The sequence below is a fragment of the Sinocyclocheilus rhinocerous genome, unplaced genomic scaffold, assembly GCF_001515625.1.
Source record: "Sinocyclocheilus rhinocerous isolate Xijiao unplaced genomic scaffold, SAMN03320098_v1.1 scaffold919, whole genome shotgun sequence".
In the NCBI taxonomy this organism is placed as follows: Eukaryota; Metazoa; Chordata; class Actinopteri; order Cypriniformes; family Cyprinidae; genus Sinocyclocheilus; species Sinocyclocheilus rhinocerous.
Window position 1 is genome coordinate 687,628 of NW_015637585.1, and position 17,545 is coordinate 705,172.

General features: G+C 36.3%; 1 protein-coding gene across 1 annotated transcript in view; it reads right to left on the reverse strand.

The window, feature by feature from the left end:
* LOC107749189 (unconventional myosin-X-like) overlaps positions 1 to 17,545 on the reverse strand; it is a 33,377-nt gene that overhangs the window by 13,191 nt on the left and 2,641 nt on the right. Inside the window, exons 3-20 of the mRNA XM_016564290.1 lie at positions 16,753 to 16,911; positions 11,114 to 11,301; positions 9,242 to 9,379; positions 9,028 to 9,152; positions 8,890 to 8,903; positions 8,657 to 8,741; positions 7,868 to 7,971; positions 7,339 to 7,468; positions 7,074 to 7,192; positions 5,473 to 5,619; positions 5,279 to 5,379; positions 5,077 to 5,143; positions 4,892 to 4,984; positions 4,623 to 4,691; positions 3,897 to 3,979; positions 3,699 to 3,807; positions 3,310 to 3,390; positions 461 to 585 (exon numbers count right to left, since the gene is read on the reverse strand). Of these exons, the coding sequence (XP_016419776.1) occupies positions 461 to 585; positions 3,310 to 3,390; positions 3,699 to 3,807; positions 3,897 to 3,979; positions 4,623 to 4,691; positions 4,892 to 4,984; positions 5,077 to 5,143; positions 5,279 to 5,379; positions 5,473 to 5,619; positions 7,074 to 7,192; positions 7,339 to 7,468; positions 7,868 to 7,971; positions 8,657 to 8,741; positions 8,890 to 8,903; positions 9,028 to 9,152; positions 9,242 to 9,379; positions 11,114 to 11,301; positions 16,753 to 16,911 (1,937 nt within the window). The remainder of the gene's footprint in view (positions 1 to 460; positions 586 to 3,309; positions 3,391 to 3,698; positions 3,808 to 3,896; positions 3,980 to 4,622; positions 4,692 to 4,891; positions 4,985 to 5,076; positions 5,144 to 5,278; positions 5,380 to 5,472; positions 5,620 to 7,073; positions 7,193 to 7,338; positions 7,469 to 7,867; positions 7,972 to 8,656; positions 8,742 to 8,889; positions 8,904 to 9,027; positions 9,153 to 9,241; positions 9,380 to 11,113; positions 11,302 to 16,752; positions 16,912 to 17,545) is intronic.

Here is a 17,545-nt window from a genome sequence, read left to right on the forward strand (position 1 = left end):
TTAATTACTGCTACCAAGAACAATAAAAAATGCAGGAAAAGCAGAAGTAATAGCACAATGTTTATTCTGGGTGTCAAATAGCTCTGAATTTTGTGAATAAGATGCATTCTAGTCTCATTTACTTGTATGGACTGAAAAGAATGATAATGACTTCATTTAACTATGCCAGAAGTGGTGTTGCAAAAACTTAAACTTGAATAAATTCTCTGTGTTTTCTCTTACAAAACGGATAGTTCCGGTCCTTGATTCTGATTGGTTGAGCCACGTTCGAAGCTGTTGTAAATTGAACTCCGCTTCGCGTTGTGCCTAACAACGCCCCTTGGCTGTTATAAATTCACTGTAAACCATGGGGCTTATTATGCTTTATTAAAAAAGGATATCACAAACCAAAATGAAAAAGTTTCAGAACAAATCCGTTTTTAGCAAGAATATGTGAGTTTATTGTGTTTAGGGGACAAACCTGGAACAGAAATCCTTGAACGTTCTCCGAACCGGAAACCCAGAACGTCTGATTTTAACTGTCTCCAACATCCCAGAATATCTCAGCTGGTTGAGGACTACAGACTGCTCAAACTGATTGGGCATCTGCAAAAGAAAGACAGAAACATTGTAGCAATTTAAATCACTACAGTTTCTTCACTGTTCTATTTAAAAAAGTTCTAAATCTAAATTAGCTGGATTAATTCTGCGTTCAAATATAGATTGGTTGAGCTTTGAGTGGTTTCATTCTTCAAACACACTAAGTGGGCTATCATCACTCCCTCTCCCCCTGACCTGTGACCCTGTGTGGGGGTTAGGTCGGAAACGGGGCGCTGTGATCCCCGCTTCTAAATGTCATCTCTGTGGAAGGAGGAATGAACCAGAATGAAAGTGAGATGAGGAGATGAGTGGTGAATGAGCTCTGTGAGAGCAAGGTCAATACCAACACACACACAAACACTCGCACTCACACAATCATTCATTATAGTCAGCGGCACATTAACATACTGATACATGCAGCACAAGTCACAGAACGCAGACAGGATCAATGTCAGAGCGCTTCATGGGGGGAGGGACAACATCTCTCTTTAATCGGCTCCCAGAAAAACTAATTCTACCAACATATAAACATATTAAAGGGATAGTTCACCCCAAAATGACAATTCTGTCATCATTTAGTCACCCATATGTTGTTCCAAACCTGATGAATGTGCGTTTTTCAAAGAGTGAAAGTCACAGGGGTCAAATGCTGTTTTGGACCCCACTGGCTTTCACTGTATGGGCAAAAACAGTTCTTCAAAACGTCTTCTTTTATGTTCCACAGAAGAAAGTAAGTCACACAGGCTTGGAAAGACAAGAGGATGAACAAATTAGAACAGAATTTACATTTTTGGGTGAACTATCCCTTTAAGAAACAAACCATCAGAATAGTGCAAACAGCTTTCATAAATCTGCTGTTTAATAAGCAAAACTTTGAGAAAAATCTTCATTATCTAACAGGTAAACATATCTGACAACTCATATAATTGAAGACTATGTCAAAACAGACAAATAGATATTCAAACATCTGGAAAAACTCTCAGCATCTGTCCAAACATCACTACATCAGTTCTGTTCTTCAACAGCAACAATTTAACCATCTGAAAGTTTACTTTTAATAATATATGAACTCTTACTGTATAGTACAGTGTCCTTTCTCATCCTGTGACCAACAGCAGCTCTGAGCAAGTGTATGTCCACAACGAGCCAGCGATCGACTGGTCAGCTCACACACATACACACACACCCCCAACCTCTCGATCTCATTCACACACTGCTGGTTGCCATGGAGATCAAAACCCATGCTGGGCTAATTTGTGTTCAAAGGGGGAGGGGGGTGTTGGAGTGAAATGCATTGTGGGTAGAAAAGGGGCAGAAGTCACCCCAGCTGTTTACATTCAAATAAAGTGGGGGAACAGCAGAACAACAGAGACATACAACTAAAATATAATATACAGAAAGAGACATAGAGAGGCAGATACTGTATGAAGATGTCATAACTGTAAATGAGTTTATTAAATTAACAAAATATTGTATATTTATATTATATATTATTCTTTTAGTTATTATTTTAAATAGTAATTATAATAATCTACTTTTTACTGAAGAATGATTTTAAATAGAACTTAATATTAGATATATAGATCAAAATAGAAAACAGATAATTTGATAGATGCTATAGATGACAGATGCCATTTAAAAATGATTAGGCCTACTTTTTGTTTATTATTATTTATCTAAATTTAATTTACTACAATAACTAATTTCTTTAAAAAGAAAAAGAGAGAAAAAAGAGAAAAATTCAAGTAAATTCAAACTTATTTGAAGACAAAAAGGAAAAAACAATAATTAATTTTGTTATCAAATGTACCTGTTTATATTTTTAAATATTATTCTGTACTGTATATTAGGGGTGTAATGGTACACAAATATGACAGTTCGGTACGTACCTCGGTTTTAACGTCACGGTTCGGTATGATTTCGGTACAGCAGGGGGAAAAACTTTTTTTTTTTTAAATGGTTTACTGAACAAGTTGCTCTTTCTTTAAATACATTCAGTCGTAAACAAACGTGTGACATAAGTACCTTTGAATTAATTAGTTAGTTTATTAATTTCGTTTTTAACTATTATAATTTTATTTAATTTTGTACATTATTAATTTGCTTGCTTTCTCTTCTGCTGTTTTTAAATATCACTATATACTCTTTACTCGTGACTTCTGCACAAGGCTACATTTGCATATTGATTTGCTTCAGCATTGATGTGTTTAAAGCACGATCTGAAAGCATAAGTAGAATGGAACAGAATTGATGTGTCCCATTAACACCTCAGCACTGACCTTCAACAACTGAACAAAGAGGAACTAAAATACACACAACACACATGCAGTCTGACATCTGCTGTAGAGTTAATAGGCAGCCTGCTGAATGGCCTCGGGTCCAATGCAATCTGAATAGAAAAGTGTGCAGAGCGTGTGTGTGTTTGTGTGTGTCTCTCAAAGGAGTCTTATATCTTCACACAGAGTTTATGATGTGTAATCTCCTTCTGTCACTACTGAATGAAAACATGGAGAGATAAACAACCATACAGAGAATCGCCATCTGATAGTGTGCGTGTCTAATCGTGTGTGTTTTAGATGTCCGCACTTGAACTCGGCCTATAAATGTGATCAGACCAGACTGGCATTCTCAAAATAAACAAAACCATTAATTCCAAACCTGAATACAACACAAAATGACTCAAACTCAGCTCAATTAGTTCATATGCTTGTGTGTGTGTGTGACACATACCTTGCTATTGTTGGGTTTAATGCAGCGTACAAAGAATGGATTGGCGGCACTAAGGGTAGACATCAGGGAGTGCAATGAATTCTGGGTAGACAGAAATAAATAATCTGGTACAAAATGTTAAAATGTTTTATACCTAATACACTTAATCTACTAACTAATACTTCTAGTTAGTTTATTATAACTGCAAGTTGAACAGACAATCATTTGATAGTTTTGGATTGTTTCTTTAGTGAAACTAACAGACTTTTTAAATCAAATTTTAGAAACTTCTGTAGAAATAAGAGTGTAAGAGTAAAATAATCCATCAAATATCTTGTTACCTTCACTTTCATTCAAATTTAGCTTTTGTTTACCTGCTCTAAAGCATTATGGGAGTTGTAGTTTCTTACCTTAAATTGGGAGCTAACAGTAGGTCTGCGATACTTTGAGCCGCACTTGACAGTGTCCTGTCCAGTCCAGGTGTTCACTCGCTCAAAAAGATCATACACAAAATCCAACCTGAGAGAACAGGAGCGTGTGAACAAATGACCTTACAGAGAACAGTTACACAACTACACACACACACACACACACACACACACACACACCTGCTCTCCCTGAGTAAATTGAGAATATCATCTCTAAAAGTGTCCCTGTTCTTCTCCAGAATTCCTCTGACATCATACACAACCTGGAGACAAAAAGCAGGATGTTAACCTGAGACATGACACCTGTAATGCTGATGCTGAACACATTTTTGCCTCATTCTCCAGTATATACCATAACACATGATATATGCAATGCACGGACTGCATTTTTTCTTTATTTTTTCTAATGAAACTTTGCCACACAAAAAAAGTACTAAATAAAAGGTTTTTATTCAGATGCATCGTATAACTAAATAAAAATTCATTTTTTTTTATCTCATAACAAAATTGAAACTGACCAAAAAAATCATATGATCACCAACTTAGTGACTGGTAATTGACATTGATACAACTGACATTGTATGAAAAGTCTGTTTAATCATATTTAATAGAACACCACTTATGCTAATAAATAATAATTCTTCTTGACCCTTTTATAAGCATCATATGTACCTGTACCTATCATGAAACATAACCTATTATGAAATATATACACTCTACCTATTTTGAAATATAATATTGCATTTGATATATGAACAAAATGTAACAGGTTTTTGAAAGATGCTTACAACTGCTAATTTACTTACATATACTGTAAATCATAAAAAGTATATTTATTTAAGTAATCAAATCTAACTCAAATAAATAAATAATAATGATAAAAACTTAGTAGACAGGGTGCTGTACCTCTCCTGCATAGTGCTTGATTCCAAACTGATGAACTGCAACACGAGGCTTAACATAGAACTGATTCCTCTAATAAGATGAAGAGAGAGATATATTAGTGATTATACAGCAGTTCCCATATTCAGGGTGATTTTGTGCCCAATATTCAAATCTGTGGTGGATCAAAAGTTTGTTCAGGCTGTTCCATTTGGCTACATTCTTGCTTACAGCTCTAGCTCATGCAAACCTGATGCCCTTTAGAAAAATGATGATATCTGTGTATGACATACAGAATGCTGGCTATGGAGTTTCTCCAGCAATGTGTCATCAGTGCCTTTAGGAAAATGACTCTCCTCATTCACGAGAGCAAGCAAACCCAACTTCTGCAGAGAAAACACATGCGCAGACAGACTCAGATCTAGAACGTCAGAAATGTATACAGTGTTTTTGAGTGGGACTGTGTTTGTGTTTGTACCTTTTCTATGAGATCAAGGCACTCTCCATTGTCCATCCAGTTGACATCATCCCAGACCAGCCCTTCTCTATGAAAACAAGTACAAAGAAAGAAATAAAATGGCAGAGAATTAGATGTTTGCCATGTGCGTTAAGTTGCATTTGAAGTGCGTTTGGTTGGTGACGTGTTGAGTGTGTATGTTTGTATATTTGTAATGACATACTTGTTGTACTCAAGTTGCTCTAGAGAGAAAATGTGCTTGTTGAAATACTCCTGTAGCTTCTCATTTGCATAGTTAATGTTAAACTGCTCAAACCGGTTCACCTGAGACGAAGAAAGAAAATCAAGCAGAAAGAATAAAATAACACATGACCAGTGGGTTCAAACCTGCCATAAACTCATTGTAATGACTCTCACCTCAAAGTTCTCAAACCCGAAGATGTCCAGGATGCCGATGGATCGGAAGTCTTCATTGCCATTGATACGGTTGTTCAATTTACGAATAATCCAAGTGAAGCACTGAGAGTAGAGAGCCATCGCCATAGAGTCCCGCGAGTCCACCGCCTGATGCACACAGAGACATATTTGTGCTGTTATTCTGACTACAAAGGGTATTATAGCTATTTATTACTTATTTAAATATAATTAATGAAAGTTTAAAATGTATTAATTTAGAAAAAATTTGAAAAAAGTGTTATGTCCATCCTCACAACATAACTCATATGTTGATTGTCTGCCTTTCTGATTTGAATTCATTTGTAGTAAAATCGTGAAAGTGTTCAATTTCAGTCTTCCACTAACTTGTTTTTTTGTGCCAAGACTCTTTATGTCTATTTATAGATTGTATACATTTATTCATATTCAATTCAATAACTTGCTAATCATGCTGGCAACATGCTAGTAACTTGCGAATCGTGCTAGACATGCTAGTAACTTGCTAATCATGCTAGCAACATGCTAATCGTGCTAGAAACATGCTAATCATGCTAGCAACATGCTAATCATGCTAGAAACAAGCTAATCATGCTAGAAACATGTTATCAACATGCTAGTCATGCTAGAAACACCCCAGCAACCACTCCTGGTACCCTAGAAATATGTTTTATACCTATCTGTTTTTCTGATAGACTGTTTTGCCTTGAAAACAGCCAAACTTTAATCTTCAAAACTATTTTAAATTTCAAACTACTTCAAACTGAAAACCTTCAGACTGCAAACTTTTAAAAACTTTCTGTCTAGGCTTTCTCAAGCAATCTTAAAGTTTGTCTACATACTTTTCAATCTAGTTATTTATTTAAATATAATTAATTAAAGTTTAAAATGTATTAATTTAGAAAAAAGTAAAAAAAAAAATTTGAAAAAAGTGTTATGTCCATCCTCACAACATAACTCATATGTTGATTGTCTGCCTTTCTGATTTTAATTCCTTTGTAGTAAAATCGTGAAAAAAGTGACAAGCCAAGACTCTTTATGTTTATTTATAGATTGTATATATTTATTCATATTCAATACAGCAAACTTTTTGTGATGTGATGTTTGTGAGTCTTCAACCAGAAGTTATGCTATATCCATACAGTGATAAAAAGGTGGAGTGAGGAAGTTGAAATGACTATTAATACAACGCAGTTACATGTGAAGTCCTCTAGAGGGAGGGAGAGTTTCTATACACGTTTTTGGTGAGTACAGAAGTATTCTGATAAAATCTATGCTGTTTTCACTAGGGTTGCAACGGGGCGGAAAATTTCAGGTAAATTTCTAAAAGCTTCCAAAAAATCCTGGAAAGTTTCCAGAAATTTTCCACCTCTTAGCAACCCTGATTTTAAGGTGTGACTTGATTGTTCATACATGTGGAGTATTATCTCACTGTTTCACTCTGAGCTTCTTTGAATATCTCTCAATATTTTTCTTGCACTTAACAGTAATACAGTGGCACTGAATTGAAAATGTTTGTAAATATTGTGTTAAGAAGTTAAGTTGTGATGTTTGATGGGAAACTTTGTTTTTAACACCCCTGTTACCTGCTCTACAGTGAGAGGTGTGCTGATTTCTTCTCCTCTGAGGATCATGGATCTGTGGGTCAAAACTTCAGACAGCTGGGCACAATCCAACCCCAAAAGATCTGCAGCTTTACTGAGAGCTAAACAAACACATATTTTACTTTTATACATTAATATAAATGTAATGCAATTAACATCAGCAGATTACAGTAAACAACTCAAAAATTCAGCAATCAAGAGAAAAACAGAGTGGAGAGTGGAGAGTGGAGAGTGGAGGAGTGCTCACCTGATTTAGAGCAGACCTGTGCTCCACCTGCCGTTAAAAAATCAATGTTTCCCACATGCAAGATTCCTGAAAGGAGCCTCAACATCTCCTTGATGTTCTCTTCTTCAAACTGCATTGTCCTCAGAGCATTCTAACACACAAAACACAGCCAAACAGCATTAAAACACAAGTGAATCCATTTATACGTAATACTGGAGTATTATCATACTTGAGACTGGAGTAATGGCTGCTGAAAACTTGCTTTGACATCACAGGAATAAATAGCATTTTAAAATGTAATTAATATTTTAAACTGTATTAATAATATTTCACAATATTGCAGTTTTAGCTGTATTTTTGATCAAATAAATGCAGCATTAGAGACTTTCTCCAATAACATAAAAATTAGTACTGACCACAAACGTTTGAAGTTATATATATATATAAATGTGTGCTAATAGAGTAGTGCAGTAGGTTGTTGCTGTACAGCAGTGGAGTGTGTGCTAATGTACTTTAGACTAGTCACACAGTGATGTTGTGACTGTCTTACCAGCACTTCCTGAAAAGTCTCTGTGTCATTAATGGCTTTGTCCTTCACACATCCTGACTGACCCAGATAATGAAAGCCCTCCGGAGGGGAAAGGGAGAACGACTCTGTGAGAAAATGAGTGAGAGCAATAAACACAGATCTTAAACAAACTGATACTGTGTCACAAACAGCACTGATTCACTGTGATACTATGACTTTCTGACCTCTCAGTCTCATTTGACAGTGACAGCAGCAGAAGCTGAACCCTGGCTTAGGAGACTAAACTGAGAAAGCCATGAATAACAACACAGTTTTGCACATTATGTGGCTCATCACGAAGCCTGTAATCTCTCCTTTGTCACCTCTGTCATATTTCTGGCTGAAATGGATTTAAAATGAATTATATTCTTGGCTTACTATGATTACTGATAGGTCGCACACTGGAAGCAAGTTGAATAAAAAAACAGAATCACACTTGGCAAAAAATTCAATTAAACAATTTGATGAAATACAACTTGATGTACTAAAATATTAAACACTGAAATAGAATGAAAAATTAAAACAAACAATATAAAACAGTTTATAGTTAATAGTGTCTCAGTGATACTAAAACACCACTGGTGTTAATAAAGCCTACATTCATTTGTATCATCTGTTTTTGCAGATTAAATATCATCCACAGCGCCCTCTTAAGGATGTAATACTTATATAAGGCACTTTTGAAGGACAAGAAGTCTTCAGTCTCAATACAAGGGATAAAAAGAGGCTTCAAACAGAAATCTGTGGACAATTTAGACTGCCCAGACTCACCCCTCTGTTCTGCGCTGGTTCCAGCCAGCAGAGCGTAGAATATGTGATAATTTCGTTCCCCGGGATTTTGACGCACAACGCGATTCTGAGGGAAACACAGACAATAAGAGTCCAACAAAGACATGATTAGTGACCCACATAAATCACACACACACACACACACACACACACAGAGAGAGAGAGAGAGAGAGAGAATCATACAGGCAAAAGTTTCATGAATATAAGAAACTCACCTTTTCTAAAAGGTCTGTGTGTTGAAAATATAAAGTCAAGGCAAATGCAGAAAGAGGCGCCATCACAGTACAGGTAATGAAATAAAGCTACAGAGATGAACTAACAGCTGACACATCCAAACAAAGCACAGAGGATACAGTCTGTGATTCTTCCTCCCTGGATGTTTCCATGCTGACTGAAATGAAGCTGGATGAATTTCCCAAAGCGACTAGAGTTGTTATTATGAACTGTTTTAGCATTTCCAAATGCCTCCATTATTGGACTAGAGACAGAGAGACAGGTAAATTCATGCATATGAGCGAGCACACGGTGTATATAGATTGTTTTGTGTTATTTAATATATGTACAAACCTGCTCTCCACAATTGCCTCCTCTACATGAGATGATGCTCTCTTTGCAGTTGAGAGAGCCACACTTTGCTGACTCATTGCAGACAGAAAGCGCAGAATCATCTTTGTGCTCTCAGTTTTACCTGCTCCACTCTCCCCACTGATACACACACACACACACACAAATGAATAGCATTGGTTAGCAGCGCAAAAGGTCGTGGGTTCGATTGCCAGGGAACACACATACTGGTAAAAAGTGTATAGCCTGAATGCACTGTAAGTCGCTTTGGATAAAAGCGTCTGCTAAATGCATAAATTATTATTATTATTAAATTAATATTAGTTGAAAGGATTGTAATGAGCTGGTGTTGCCAGCAGAGGGCAGTTACATTCTGGCTCTTACTCAAGTAGTCTTTCAAGACTCAAGAAGCTTTACTGGCACAATACATGCACACTACCATTCAAAAGTTTGGGGTCAGTAAGATTACTTTTATTCAACAAGGACACATTCAATTGATAAAAAGTGACATTAAACTGACATTAAAAACTGAGCACTAAATCAGCATATTAGAACAATTTATGAAGGATCATGTGGCACTAAAGACTGGAGTAATGATGCTGAAAATTCAGCTTTGCATCACAGTAATAAATAAATTACATTTTAAAATATATTAGAAAACAGTTCTTTTAAAGTGCAATAATAATTCACATTATTACCATTTTAACTGTATGCATAAGAGACTTTTTAAAAAATATATTAAAAATCTTACTAATCCCAAACTTTTGAACAGTAGTGCATTTAAGACACTTTCAGTTTTGGTCAAAATACTGTCAATTATGAGCGGTTTAATTTCTATGCATTTTATGAGGTTTGCCAAAAATTGAGACACGTTTAAAACTGTGATTTGTGTGATTTAATTTGCACTAAAGGCATTAAACAAATAGTAAATTTAATTCATAAAATCATTATACAAGGGCAAAAACTATGCAGTTGAACTGGCCAAAATAAAAATTTAATATAGACAAATGCCAATATAGACAAAGTACGTAAAACGAGATACTTTTTTTAATGCTAGAATAATTTTATATTTATATTAGTTTATGTAATATATCTAATAGTTTTCACAACAGAAAAAGAGATTTGTGCCTTAGAGAAATGTCATTGGACACATACCATATTAGTGTAATGTAAAGGTAACATTGAAAAATTATGCTATTAAGTATTTCATCTGTGTGCAAAGTTACTTTCAGCTTTGTGTTTGTGTCCTACCACTTGCCCTTTTCATAAGGCAAGGCTTGTTTGTGCTCGCTGTGGTTTCATCCTGCAGGTCTGGGAGTTTGTAGGTATTAGATTTCCATTGAAATTCTCTGTTGTGGTTTGCAAAAATGGCGTTCCTGAATTGTGTGTAGTCGCAGCACGAGTTTAAGAAGTACACTTCAGTTTCTACCTCGATTTCTGCACAGTAAGAGAAAAGCCTGTCTTCTTTTGGTAGCCCTATGAATGTCCACATGTTTGCTGAGTCTGTACATGCTCAGGGCTTTTCTTAGTCTAGGCTTGGCCGCGGCGGTCAGGTATTCTGCCAATTTGTATTCTCTATGTCGGCTCTCACTAAAGCCGATGAGAGATCTGCAGTGCGGAGAACAAACACAGCAGTCTGGAACCTTTAACCTCTGCGTGCTTGTGTAATGAGTGCTGTCAGGCAGCCATGAGTTTGACCTCACACCTTAGCAAGAGGTCAGAGGTGAGGGTTAAGGTCAAGGCAGAAGACTTTATAGTCAGACTGTGAAAATTAAAAGAAAATGAGGCCTGCAGAAACCACTTTCAAAATGAGGCCTGCAGAAACCACTGGCTAGTTAAATGCACAATTACGTTTAACGCAATACAGAAACGTACCTGATGAGCACACACTGGTTGTTGGAGCGCTTCCACAGCGATCTGTAGCACTCATTAGCAATGGCATAGATGTGAGGAGGAATTTCGCCCAGGTGATGTCGACTGTATCGTTCTATGGCTGTGGCATCATACAGATCTGACAGTCTCTGATAAGGGTTTACTGCTGCTAAAATAGAGCCGATGTATGTCTGCAAACAGAGGAATGGAAAGAGAGACAGAAGAGGAAAATAGAAACTCATTAAGTGAATAACCAGATTTTATAAACACCCTCTGCATGTCTGAGCATGTGCACACGTGTGTTTTGGCGTCTGCTGACCAACTTGTTTTTAAACCACTGATGCAAATAGATTGGATTGGTTGTTGAGATGTTTTGATTTGAATGCCAAATAAGTGCAAATTGGCACGTTCAACCCAAACGCTGGGTCAAAACAACCCAGTAGCTGGGTTTGTCCCTTTTTAACCCAGCGCTGGGTTATATTTAAACCAGCATTTTTTAGAGTGTATTTGATCACCCTCATTTCATTTCAAAATTTTCTTCTCTAGAACACAAAAAAGGTTGTTGTTTTTTTTCCTCATACAATAAAAATCAACAGGATCCAGTGTCGTGTTGGACCATATACTGACGTTCATTAAATGGAAACATTCAAATTATCTTCTTCTGTGTTTTGCAGAAGAAAGTAACAATAAAGACTGATTAAAGTTTTCATCACTAGCCGTTTCGTGCTAATGTCTCTTTTGAATGCAATGTCTGTCAAAATCAAATTTTTCCCACAGAATCCATAAAGGATGATAGTTTAAATGAACTTTGCATGTCTCGTTTATGAGATTTGTTTATAGTCAAATCAGAGATGAATTTACACAGTAAGTTTTATAGTTATATTAATGTCGGACTGTAATTCAGCAAGAAACAGAGGTACAGTACAGTAAGAAGTTTTAAAGCAGACATTAAGCTGTCAGTATGTGGTCCTCAAAAGGGGAAAGCCTTCTTATTGAGTCACAGGTGTTATCAGTTTTCTCTGAATGGGCTGGCGGGATTCCCTTCTCTATTCTAGTACAGGAAAAATGAAGTCATTCTTGCAAAAAAAAAAAAAGCCTTCCCATTTTAAAACTGAGGTGCACTGTTATCTCAACATCTAGGTGACTGAATAGAGTCCTGGTCAACATTTTTTCTTGTTCTAGAAACCATTTAACTTGGATATGTGTAACAATAGGGAATAAAATATGATGATGATTTTCGTTTCATGCTGACTTTTATCCATTTTTTTTTTACATTTTGAAAATATCTTTTGGTCGATAATCAGATCAAGTAAACAGCATTGTGGGATACACTCATCATATACAATATATTCTGTGCATATTATACATACTGAATACTACTTTCTGTCATAAATAGCATGTTTTATGCCATTTTAAACATCCATTAAGTTCACCGCTTCTGGTCTGATCTGCGTGATCCGATCCCAAATGCACAAAACAAACAGTGCTAACATACACTCACAGTGTGCCCTAATATTCCTGAAAAATCATGATTGTAACCTTTCCCGAAATCTCAGTGATTAATCTCTTCTGAATCTTTTAAACTTTTAGCATAAATGTGACCCTGAATGGATTTATACATCATCTGAAAGCCGAATAAATAAGCTTTCCACTGATGTATGGTTTGTTAGGATACGACAATATTTGGCCGAGATACAACTATTTGAAAATCTGGAATCTGAGAGTGCAAAAAAAAAAATCTAAATACTGAGAAAATCGCCTTTAAAGTTGCCATAAATGAAGTTCTTAACAATGCATAATACTAATCAAAAATTAAGGTTTGATATATTTACGGTAGGAAATTTACAAAATATCTTCATGGAACATGATCTTTACTTAATATCCTAATGATTTTTGGCATAAAAGAAAAATCGATAATTTTGACCCATACAATGTTTTTTTGGCTATTGCTAAAAATATACCCAAGCGACTTAAGACTGGTTTTGTGGTCCAGGGTCACAAATGTGTGCTATCAATAAATAGTGCTCATAAATAGCTATAAAGATATTATTCTTACATGAAACAGAGTAGAGACTTGGGACCCGGAAACAGTATTCGTTACGGTGCGCCTTATCAAGCAGATAGCTATGGACTTCCTGAACAAGGCTTAGACAATGCTTAATTTAGGAAAGCACACTACTCATGCTATTTCAGCTATATAAAGATACAGCAGAAATAGTAAGAATAAGTTAGTATTGGATTCAGCCAATCAAAGTGTGACACACTGCCCCAGTAAAACCCCCCATACCCCTGCGAGGGTTTAATCTCCATAAGTGCTACCTCAGAAATGCAATGAAGGTCTACAGCAGCCATGTCCTTCCCATAACCTCCCCTGGGTGTGTCTGCAAATGTGTGTAACAGCACTCTGAGGGGTTTAATTGGGGGTGAACGTCATCTGTATCTTTCTGATGTTGTTGGGTTCAGTCCAGTGGTGCTACTAATATCTTCATAGTTAAGAATTCATAAGGCAGACTACAGTCACAGTAAGTTAAAATATGCACTTTTTAGAAAGCGTATTTTATATGCTGTTTCACATGCACAGACAGAAGCAGACATGAGATTGCTGTCTAGAGAGACAGCTGAGAGTGACAGCTATGCATAGCAATGCATAATAAACTCAGACACATTACACACACACACACCCTCTCAATGTTAAACTGAGTGTGTAGAGTGAGAGTTGAAACATGATCCGGCCCAACTGAAGCAGAACTATTTCCTGCTACACACTCACACTACAGCGAAATAGAGAGAGCAATACTATGAAAAAGAGGTAAACCTCACATGCAAAAGACATTTTCTGGATCACCAGCCCCCTTGTGTGTGTATGTGTGTGTTTGAAGTGGGAAGCTGGCCTAGTATTTTCTGTCCAAATGTAAGGCAAAAAAAGTCCACAGCTGTTTATAATCAGAGAAGGAGGGGGAGAGAGAGAGAGAGAGAGAGAGAGAGAGAGAAACGTCTTTGTGTTCAATGCTGTGGAATCGGATCTCAGCTAGACACACACATTCCACACGACGACCCCCAAACACACACACACTCAACCAAATGCTTTTATTTTCATCACAACTTGTGTGTTTTCAATGGCATTGAGGGTTACGGTTTATTTGTACTGAGTTTAATCAAGTCAGCCTTGGTATTAAGTAAATAAACTCCTCTGTGATTTTAGGCAGTAATTTTTAATATATACATTTAAGATGAAGAAGAAACAGGCAGACATTACACAGACCACCAAAAACTAACCACACACAAATAACACCCTAATTCGTTCTGATTGCTCCCATATGTCACCAATTAGCCAATCAGTTTAGCAGATCTGTGGTGGCTGCTCTAATTAGCCAATGAATTCATTAGATTCACAAATGTGGATTTACAATTGTGGTTTTATGTGATTTTCAATAAGAGCGTTTTAAAGATGAAGTGTGTCATTTGTGGCACCAAAAGGAAGTTTCTAAAGATTTAAACATGTACAATAAAACTATGTTTATCAAAAATACCAGACAATGAAGAAAATGTGTTCAAATGTGATTTTGGTTTTTATCTGGTTTTGGCATCAAAACATAAACCAATAAAACCACACACACGCTGTCAAAACGTGAAACTTGGGTTTTGTTTATGATGTTCACCTGATAAAGTTTTTCTTTAAAAAACAACATAACATAATATAAATACAAACATGACTGTGTATTATAATGCGAATAATAAAATATATGTCTGATTTTTAAGCTAACCCTAAAACACACCTTTTTGGCATTAGAGATTCACATTAAGGCATCATTTAGTCGTTTTAGCACTTTTCTCAACCCATAATGTGTGGGAAAAGGTTTCAGTCATGTCGAAACAGGAGGCGTGTATTTTCTCATGATAAGTGAGTAACTCTGACGTTATTGTGATAGCCATCACATACCTGCAGACCACACCCACTCTCATAGGTGACTGGTTATTTCACACTCAAACCGATCCAATCACATGGCATGTGATTACGTGACAGACAGAGAGAAAGTGTGTGTATGTGTATGTGTGAGAGAGAGAGAGAGAGGCGAGTTGCCTCCTGGAATGACTGCTCTATCGCTTTATAATACTTAATGACTGAGCAAAAGAGGCTATTACTTTATCTGTACATGGAGATGCAAGGGTTTTTATTATTATTATCATTATTATTAGTAGTAGGTTGTGGGAAAAAAAAGAAAGATACCAGTTAATGATTGTACCTTATTTTCAACATGTTTTGACAAATAAAATATCTTTACAAATCAATGACAAGACATATTAAAGGGATAGTTCACCCAAAAATTAAAATTACCCTATGATTTACTCAACTATCCCTTAACATACAGTGTGTCATAACTTCATACTGTAAAATCAGTGTATTGAAAATGTTTGAAATATCAAGGAATAGTTCACTAAAAAATGAAAATTCTCACATTATTTACTCATCCTAATGTCGTTTTAAACCCAAATGTTATTTTTTTCTTCTTCTGTGGAACATAAAAGATACATTTTGGAAAATCCTGGCATTGCCACTATTTTGAAAATAATGAAAATGAGGGCTTGGGCTGTCAAGCGCTACAATGACAAATAAGAACCATAAAAGTATTAAACTGAACTGAGCTATTATAAAAATAGTCTCGTGTGCTATAAAGTCGCATGAAGTCATACGATACCGCTGTGTGGGGAACAGATTGAAAGTCCTGAAATCTGCTCTAGCTCTTCTTGGCACATTCATGAGAGAACCAGTCATGTTCGATTTGTGAACAAAGTATTCTTTTGAATACACATGTTTTCAATGATTCGTTGATCTAGTTCTGCATTATTTTACGGTACTTTTATGGAGCATTTGTGTCCTTTTTGAAGCATGACTGCCCCAGACCATATTCAATTCATTATATTGAAAAGTGACCAGGATATTAAATATTCAGGATGTTTATACATTTTTGATCCACAGAAGAAAGAAAGTCAAACAGGTTTGAAATGATGAGAGGGCGAGAAAATGATGAAAATTTTTTGGGTGAACTATCCCTTTAAATTCAACTACAGAACAGTGAAAACAGATGTTAACCAGACAGGTGTTAAATCCCCCTAAATGCACACACAAACAATCACTATGTATTAATTGGACTTGATGCAGATGCTTGGAAATAAAGACTTCAGAGTGGTGATGTTATTCTGAGAGTCAGCAGTAGCATGTTAACTCTGTTCCTTAGAGTCAGTCAGGAAATCTGGAACTGGACTAACTGCTTTTGGCACAGATCACATCCCGACAGTGCACACACACACACACACACACACCTAACACAGTTGAACCAGCCCCAAAGGAGAACACAGTACACTGTTGTGAGGAAAGTAAAATCAAGAGGCAGTATAAAGAGAGAGTGAAAGGGAGAGAGACATGCAATTAAGCAAATATATTTTACTTTGACACATTAAAGAACAGAAAGCCATCCAGCCACCTGCACAACAACCCTGTATCCTTGACAACTGCATCTTTCACCACAGCTGAAACATTCACACACTCGTACACACACTCATTTGTAAAAATGCAAGCTTAATGAATAACAAATAATGCTATATTGAGTGTGTGTGGGTGATTTTGCTGTGTGTTTGCTCACATATACGCTCTTCTGTGTGTAGCGGAGCTGCAGGTTGTGTAGAATGGCCCCGTCGTGTAGGTCCTGTAGGGTTGCCATGTCATCGACCCCATTGATACTGCTGTTGTGCATTGGGTAAACCCTCTGCCTGCTCACAGCATTCTGTTTGTAAGTGTACACCTGAACAAAACACACATTTGCAACACATATTAACAGTGTGTTTATCTTTTGTTCTCAGTATTTGTTTTGTTTTAATTTGTGTAATGATCACAAGAGAATAAAAAAGAGAACAATATATAAAGAATGTAAAACAAAAATGTAAAAAGGTTATTATTATGTGTTACCACTCTAAAATCTGATTGGATGACCCACATTTAAAGACATCGTAAAATAGCCGATGTATGCATTGCATACATTCATAAAGGCACATAAACTGAATTCTCTATTAAAGGGGTCCTATTATGCTTTTTCACTTTTTCAACTTTAGTTAGTCTGTAATGTTGCTGTTTGAGCATAAAAAAGATCTGCAAAGTTACAAAGCTCAAAGTCCACTTCAAAAGGAGATATTTTATTTAACAGAAATCACTTTTCAAAAACTACAACGAACGACTCGTTTGGACTACAACGCACATTTTCCGGGATTTGTGATATCACAAAGATCGACGAATGGGACGAGACCTGGTAATGAGTGTTATCACTATGTCAGAGACACGCTAGCTTTCCCAAGGCAGACGAACTTAGAGTGGTTACAATCATCCGGGTTTAAAGGGGTCATATGATGCTGCTAAAAAGAACATTATTTTGTGTATTTGGT